At 58.4% G+C, this 8,043-nt stretch overlaps 1 protein-coding gene across 1 annotated transcript in view; it reads left to right on the top strand.

The window, feature by feature from the left end:
- Window positions 1-7,824, top strand: part of LOC111140152 (sodium/hydrogen exchanger 1) — a gene marked incomplete at its 5' end in the record, with an annotated part of 13,970 nt that extends 6,146 nt beyond the window's left edge. Inside the window, 8 exons of the mRNA XM_022492502.1 lie at window positions 534-736; window positions 2,433-2,522; window positions 2,996-3,066; window positions 3,186-3,359; window positions 3,628-3,742; window positions 3,853-3,954; window positions 5,281-5,353; window positions 5,989-7,824. Of these exons, the coding sequence (XP_022348210.1) occupies window positions 534-736; window positions 2,433-2,522; window positions 2,996-3,066; window positions 3,186-3,359; window positions 3,628-3,742; window positions 3,853-3,954; window positions 5,281-5,353; window positions 5,989-6,326 (1,166 nt within the window). The remainder of the gene's footprint in view (window positions 1-533; window positions 737-2,432; window positions 2,523-2,995; window positions 3,067-3,185; window positions 3,360-3,627; window positions 3,743-3,852; window positions 3,955-5,280; window positions 5,354-5,988) is intronic.
- Window positions 7,825-8,043: the final 219 nt, after the last annotated feature.

Below are 8,043 nucleotides of genomic sequence, written 5' to 3' on the forward strand. Positions count from 1 at the left end.
TTATTTATTTGACAGACAGAGATCACAAGTAGGCAGAGAGACAAGCAAGGGGCGGGGGGGGGGGGAAGCAGGCTCCCTGCTGAGCAGAGAGCCCGATGTAGGGCTCGATCCCAGGACCCTGGGATCGTGACCTGAGCTGAAGGCAGAGGTTTCAACCCACTGAGCCACCCAGGCGCCCCAAGATCTCTGCATTTTAAAAAAAAGCTTTTTATTATGGAAAATTTGAAGCCTGTGGGAAAGTAGATCCCATGAACCCATCAAAATGACTAGATACCAACTTGGGGCCAGTCTTGTTTCAGCTCTTTTCCCAGCCCCCTGCTGACTTCCAGTCTCTGGAGGCGGCTAGGACGCTCTCTAGAGCGCACCCAGGTTGGGAGAGCCCCTTGAGAATCCAGCTCTTGGCTGAGGGACCCAGGAAGGGAGTGCACCGGGTGGGCGTGCTCGTGGGGGCTGCCTTCAGGCAGAGCAGCTGTGGGTGCAGCTGCCAGGAGGGCCTGGGGACAGGCTGACGCTCTCCTTCCCCTTCCTGCCAGGGGTGCTGGGCCTGACCTGGTTCATCAACAAGTTCCGAATCGTGAAGTTGACCCCCAAGGACCAGTTCATCATCGCGTATGGGGGCCTGCGCGGGGCCATCGCCTTCTCCCTGGGCTACCTCCTGGACAAGAAGCACTTCCCCATGTGTGACCTGTTCCTCACTGCCATCATCACGGTCATCTTCTTCACCGTCTTTGTGCAGGTGCTGGACAAGGCAGAGCAGCCCCGCCTGGGGACCCTGACTCCGCCAGTGGAAGGAAGAGGCGCCCAACCTGACAGGGGGCCACGGGTTCTAGTCCGCCGAGAACTTGCTACGCGGTCTTGGGCAAGGCGCTCCCCCTTCAGGTCCTCACTTCCCTTAATTGTGAAGGGGGAGTTGGGATAATGAGCAACCAGTCAGAACACTGTCTAACTTAGAAATCCAGACAGTGCTGAGAGAAGTAGGCAGAGTCAGCAGGCCCATGGTGCCCAGTACAGGGCTTTAGGGAAGTGATTTACTATTTTAGGATCTCAGTTTCTGTGCCTGTAAAATGGAAATAATAGCACAAAATGTGGGGGTGGAGCGAGATAGGTTGCTGAGCTGGGCAGTAGGTCTGGAGTCAGTCCGGTTCTGCTGGGAAAGACCTTCCTCCCATTTCTGGGTCTTGGTTCCCCACCTGTGAAGTGAGAGGGTTGGCCTAGATGATCCTGGAGTCCTTCCAGCCTCTGGCCGGTGATCTCCATGCATTTAAATGACCCTGGTTTAGCAGAGAGTCCCCTACCCCCTTCAGAATCCCCAAGGAAACCCAACCTGGATGGCGTCAGTGCTCCATCTTACCTGACCTGTGACTTTGGGCAAATGAGAAACAAGTCTGTCCAGGCCTCCGTTTCTCTATCCCTTCTGTCTTTCCTAGATGCAAATCTTGGCAAAGCTTTATTTATTTTTTTTTTAAGATTTTATTTCTTTATTTGACAGAGAGAGATCACAAGTAGGCAGAGAGGCAAGCAGAGAGAGAGATGGGGGGGAAGCAGGCTCCCCGCTGAGCAGAGAGCTCGATGCGGGACTTGATCCCAGGACCCCGAGACCATGACCTGAGCCGAAAGCAGTGGCTTAACCCACTGAGCCACCCAGGTGCCCCTTGGCAAAGCTTTAGATGGGAAACAGCATTGCCCAGGCATCTTCCTGGGGCCAGACTCCCCTTCTGTTCCTTCTAAGGATAGGGGACTGCCTCTTTTGCCCTCTTGCACTGTTTCCATTGTCAAAAATATTTTATCACCTTGACTTGGCAGTTGTATACGCTGATGGCTTACCAAGTCCATTTTCAATGAAGTCTGCATTGAGATAGGGGCCTCCCTGCCTGGGTGTGAATCCAGCTTTACTACTAGTTCTGTAAGCTCTGAGAAAGTTACTTAATCTCTCACCTGTAAGATAGAGACAGTGGAAGAACCTACCTCTCAGGGTCCATGTGGACATGCCGGAGCTAATACTTAGTAAGTCACCCCTGGCTCTGGCAGAGGGCACACACACGATGAGATTAGCTGCTCCCGCTGCTGTTCTGGACTGGGCAGCTACAGTCCTGTGAAGTGGTTTTCCCTATCAGCCGGGCCCCGACTTCTCCGGGGTTGCAATGCATGTTTGTGGTGGAGCCCACATTTGAACCCAGGCCCTCTGACCCCTCACACGGGCTAGATGACCTGTGTGTGAGTCATTTAGCTGGAAGGGGCTGTGTCCTCGGGAGGAAGCAGATCTTAAGGACCTGCCTTTGTGCCATGGCTGACATGCAGGTTGGGAAAGTGGGGACCTCGGAGCAGAGGGCATCCCGGCTTCAGGGGCTCTAGGGGTGAGGGAGGGGGGATGCCCTGTGGTCTCCCTGCCAGTGTAGCAGACCAGGAGTGCCTAACGCCCACCTGCCCCCCAGGGCATGACCATTCGACCCCTGGTAGACCTGTTGGCTGTGAAGAAAAAGCAAGAGACAAAGCGCTCTATCAACGAGGAGATCCACACACAGGTACTGGAAACTGGGCCTTGGCCCTTGGTTGTAGGAGAAGGCTCAGGGAGCTGGGGGGCAGCTAGGCCTCACGTCAGTTTCCTCACTTGGCCCCCTCCTCCCTCATTCCAGTTCCAGGTGGTCCTTTAGCTGCTTGAGGTCGCTAGATCGAGCCATAGGCAGCTGTGGTGTGGGCAACCAGGAGCCCTAGGAGGGGGTGTCATGCCATCTCTACCTCTAGTAGGAACCTATCCCAAGCATTGGGCTCATGTGGATTCAGGGTAGGGGGCTCAGCTGGGGCATGGTAGGGAGGGGTTTGAGGTGCTGCGATTTCAGGATGAGTGAGGTGTTGGTGCCATCTCCTGGCTGCTCCTGGAACTGCAAGGCTGGGCTGAGGAGAGCTGCACTAGGGTGGAAAATGGGGGCCCATTCAGAAGCCTTGGTAGGGAAGCAGCCCAGTAGTGAGGCTTGACCTGGCCCTGGGCCCATTTCAGTTCCTGGACCACCTTCTGACAGGCATCGAGGACATCTGTGGCCATTACGGCCACCACCACTGGAAGGACAAGTAGGTGGTAGGCCTGGTGGGCAGGTGGGTGGGGAGGGGCAGGGGAGGGTCTCCCTGGGCCTGGGTGTCTCCCCACCCTGAGGAGCTGGCTCCACACCTCTCCTCCCTGCCCGCACCAGGCTCAACCGGTTTAACAAGAAGTACGTGAAGAAGTGTCTGATAGCCGGGGAGCGCTCCAAGGAGCCACAGCTCATTGCCTTCTACCACAAGATGGAGATGAAGCAGGCCATCGAGCTGGTGGAGAGTGGTGGCATGGGCAAGATCCCTTCTGCTGTCTCCACTGTCTCCATGCAGTGAGTGCCAAGGACGACGCTGGCAGCTTTTGCACCCACACACTGACCCCTGCCCAGAAACCTGGCAGGCCACCCACCAGGGGAGGGGGTCCTGGGAGGGGTGGTGGCAGGCCAGGTGTTGTCCAGGCAGAGTGGGTGAGAGAGCCACAGGACCACAAAGGACACCTTCCCCACCCCCACCCAGGCCAGCCTGACTTCCTGGCCCAGCCCAGCAGGCTCCAGGGTCACAGGAGTTTCTTGGGGACCTAACCTGTGCCTTGTCATCCAGGAACATCCACCCCAAGTCCCTGCCTGCAGAGCGCATCCTGCCGGCACTGTCCAAGGACAAGGAGGAGGAGATCCGCAAAATCCTGAGGAACAACTTGCAGAAGACCAGGCAGCGGGTGAGGGGTTGCTCCCCACCCAGCGCCCCTACAGCAGGGGAGGCCCTCTGCTCCAGCCCTGGCCCCCACCGGGCCCGGCTTCTGGGGCCTGAAAGCTGTCCCCCCCACAGCTGCGGTCCTACAACAGACACACATTGGTGGCAGATCCCTACGAGGAGGCCTGGAACCAGATGCTGCTCCGCAGACAGAAGGCCCGGCAGCTAGAGCAGAAGGTGGGTCAGGGCCTGGAGCTGGCTCCCGCCTTTCACGGGGAGTCTGGGTTCTTCCTCCCCATCCCTGCCCCCAAGCCCCTTTGAAGAGAGAGCCACTGCCCGTGTTTTTTGGCCTCCTCTGCTTGTCTGGAAGACGGAGCCCCAGGACAGGTTCCAGAAAGCTGCCTCCTCCTCTACCTCCCCACTCAGGGCAGCAAAGAGACCCACTCACTGCACCCGCGGGCCTCTGAGTCTATCCATGTGCTCAAACCGCGCATTTCTTGGCAAAAAAAAACTAAGGCCCGGGTAAAGATCACAAAGCAAAGCATATGTGCGCTCGATCGTTTGCTCAGGAACAGGTTTTGAGTGGTTCCCAAGTGCTGTGCAGCAGAGCAGCCTCTGTGGGCACAGCGGTGCATCAGCCCAGACCATGCCTTGCTGAGCTTCTCATGCAGTGGCCCAGGCAGGACAGGAAGTGCAAGGGGCCGTGAGCACTCCAGGCAGGGGGTAGGCTGGGGAAGCTCAGGAACAGGGCCAAGAGGAAGGCAGTGTGGGCAGAGGAAGGCCCAGGCTGTGTGTCTCAGTTCCCAGTCACAGAACATGGCCCACTGTAGCAACTGAGAGGGTTCCACTTTCTAGAAAGCTTGTTAACAGTGTCAGGCTTTGGGCTTTATGCCAAGGGCATGGAGAGCCATGAAGCGGTCTGAGCAAAGGGCTAACTTGGGAAGGGGGGGTGGCCTGGATTAGTGAGGTGTCGGGGAATGGGGCTGGAAAGGAATGGGTACACCCAAGGGACGTTGAGGAGGTGGAACTAGCGAGACTTGGTCACCCGTTTGAGGTGGGCTACGGGAAGAGGAAAGAGGAGTCCTCTCCAGCCTTCTGTCCTGGGGTGTTGGGAGCGGTGGTTTCAGTAGGGGGTGCCGAGAATGGCATCAACAAGGTCTTGAGGGAAGAGAAGAATCCGAGTTTAGTTCCAGCCTATTCCACTGAGATACCTGGCGGCCACTTGGGGTCCAGGTGCCAACTCCTGAGCTGACTTTACGGGTCTGGACCTCTGGGGCGAGTGTGGACAGGAATAGAGATGGGCGGGGATGCTGTGGGAGAGGCAGGGCTGTTTAAGGCTGCTCCGGAGATCATACAGCTTGACAGAGGCTGGGCCAAGCCTTCAGGAACTCCTGGAGGGCCAGCATGGCTTCTGTGCTGGCGGAGACAGACGATGAGCCTGATGAGGAACCGCCAGAGAGGCCGCGGGCCCCAAACACTCCAAAGGAGGGGGTGACCATCAGCCTTGGGCGCCATCCCGAGGGGCTGCCTGTGCTTACCCCTGTCTTGCCCTTTCTCTGTCAGATCAACAACTACCTGACGGTGCCAGCCCACAAGCTGGACTCCCCCACCATGTCGAGGGCCCGCATTGGCTCAGGTGAGCTGGGACACAGGGAGCCTGGAGAGGGGTCTGGAGGGCACACACTCAGTGCCACTGTCCCCTGAGGGTGAGACTTCAGCAGGAATGAGCCTCAGAGAGCCACTGGGGAGGACAGGCTTCTCCCTCTGACCTCCTCCCACGCCATGAGCTTCTTCTACATCAGGTGGACCTGAGGGTTCCTCCAGCTATCCTCCCCAGGGACAGAGGTGCTCCATGTGGGGCTTATGGGGAGAACTGTGAAGGGGTTTGATGGCTGGCAAGGAGGCAGGAGGAGTCTGCACCACTGGGATGTTCAGCACGTGGGCGAGACAGCGACAGGCCTTCTTCCAGGCCTGGGCCCTGGGGGCACACGGTGACTCAGGAGAGGGCTCTAATGGACTGGATGGGGTCACCTAGGGAGCCCCTGGTGTGTGGAGAGGGACGCAGTCCTACCTTCAGGGGCCTAGTGTGAGGGGAGGAGAAACTGCTCATCAGGCCTCATCCAGGTCCACGTGGAGTGATCCTGAAACATGGCAGCATGGCCGCCCTCACAGGAAGGTTCTGTGGGAGTTGCTGGCACATGCCAAGGAGGGGGCACATGCTGAGCAGGGCTTGGGGCAGAAGTCAGCTTGGGTCTTGCTCTTGGTCCCCAGATCCACTGGCTTACGAGCCGAAGGCCGACTTGCCAGTTATCACCATCGACCCAGCCTCCCCGCAGTCGCCCGAGTCCGTGGACCTGGTGAATGAGGAACTGAAGGGGAAGGTCTTGGGGCTGAACCGGGATCCAGCCAGGGTGGCGGAGGAGGATGAGGATGATGATGGGGGCATTGTGATGCGGACCAAGGAGCCCTCTTCCCCTGGCACGGATGATGTCTTCACCCCTGCGCCAAGCGACAGCCCCAGCTCCCAGAGGATACAGCGCTGCCTCAGTGACCCAGGTCCCCATCCTGAGCCTGGGGAGGGAGAGCCTTTCATCCCCAAGGGGCAGTAACGCTGGGGTCCGTGGGCAGTGCCCATCCCAACACAGACTCTCCCACCAGAGCAGGGGCTGCTGGGGGAGCTGGGGGCTCCCTTCATTCTTCCTGACTTGGATTGGCCCTGCCCCTCCCCCAACCGCATGGCAGCTGGGCCCACAGCCCCCACCGCAGCACGGCTTCCCCCTGCCTCCTGGGAAGCACCCTCCCTCCCACCAGAACTGCCTTCCTAATCCATTTGGCAGAACTGTCGGGCTGTGAGGCAGATCCTGCCCCTTCCCAATTCAGGCTCTCTCCCAGACCTGGCCTAGGGCCTCGAGAGTCCCAGCCCTCGGAGGCCTGCCGCCCACTCCATCCACTTCCTCATTCAGACCAATCTTAGTTCCTAACCAAAGAGCCTCTGGCTCAGCCTTGGTCCTACCTAGAAAGGGAAGGAGCCAAGACCTCTCCTGGCCTAGGCCAGGCCCTGCTTTAACAGCGGAAAGACTGGGGGACCAGGAATCCGACTGGCGTCGGGGTCAGTGACACCCGGCAGGCCTGCCCTCCTCCTGCCAGCTCTGTCACCCTGGCCAGCCCCCAACCCGTCCAACTCAGAGCTGCAGGCTAACGGCATCTCTGAGCTTCTCTGACTAGAGCTGGGGCGCTTTGGACAGTCTGGACTACCCCAGTGGGGACCACCGGACCCTCCAGGGGTGACTGTCAGGAGAAGGACTGTTGGCTCCAGAAAGTGCTGCCTTTTTATCTGTTCTGTTTGTTCACACTCCATGTATGATTCAATTTGCACAGAGGGCATTCCTGTTTTTAAAACATTTTGAAAACCCCTGGCTTATCAGAGCTCTAGCCCTCCTATTCCAGAGAATTACCCCTCCTCGTCTGTGCCTATCCTGCCCAACACTCCCCCAAGTCAGTCCTCTGCCTCCTGGGCTCTTAACTGTGGCCCCAAGGCTATAATTTTAGAAGTGACCTCCTCCACTCCAGTTCCCCATTCTAACTCACTGATGCTGGGCCTTCTAGCACCTTCTGTGCTCTTGGGCCTGACCCTCAGTTCCTGCTGGCCTGTTCTTTTCTCTCATCCCTCTCCACACCCTGGGCCCCCGGACCTCTTCTGTGCACCACACCCAGCCTGCTGTGGAGCCCAGTCCTTAGGGGAGAAGGCCTCCCCAAGCCTCTCCCACCCCACCAGGACTGGTGGGTGGGCAGAGTCCTGGGCCCCCAGAGGCCCTTGCTCACAGGCACACACTCCCACCCCCACAGCCACCATGGCCAGGCCTGGGCCTGGTGGTGTCTGTCCTTCCCCAGGATTGTGCAATAGTCAGAGTGTCCCTCTCCCGGACTGGGCAGTGGGTGCTCCTCTGTCCCCCCCTCCTTCTCTCCATGCAAGTGCTGTTTGGGGCAGGAGTCCCCACACAAGGGTGACGTTGACAACCGTGTTCCAAGCCACCACAGCTGCTGCTGCTCTGCCTCCCGTAGGGAAGAAACCGGATCTTTTTCATATTCTAATAAATCGGTGTGAGTTTTTTACAGAGTTGAGGGCTGCTTCCTAGGGACTGGGACATCAGGACGGAGGATGGCCTGGGGGCTTGAAGGACTTAGCTCCTGGGGGCCTGAAGGTCTTAGCTCAGTGTCTGGCATGGCAGCTGGTGGCATGGTTATTACTGTGTGCCCAGAGAGAGAGAAAATATGAATAGAGCACAGCAGGGTGCTCCCTGCCCTCAGGCACCTTTAGCCTCCACA

This window comes from Enhydra lutris, unplaced genomic scaffold (genome assembly GCF_002288905.1).
Source record: "Enhydra lutris kenyoni isolate GAN:26980312 unplaced genomic scaffold, ASM228890v2 scaffoldscaffold198, whole genome shotgun sequence".
Lineage (NCBI taxonomy): Eukaryota > Metazoa > Chordata > Mammalia > Carnivora > Mustelidae > Enhydra > Enhydra lutris.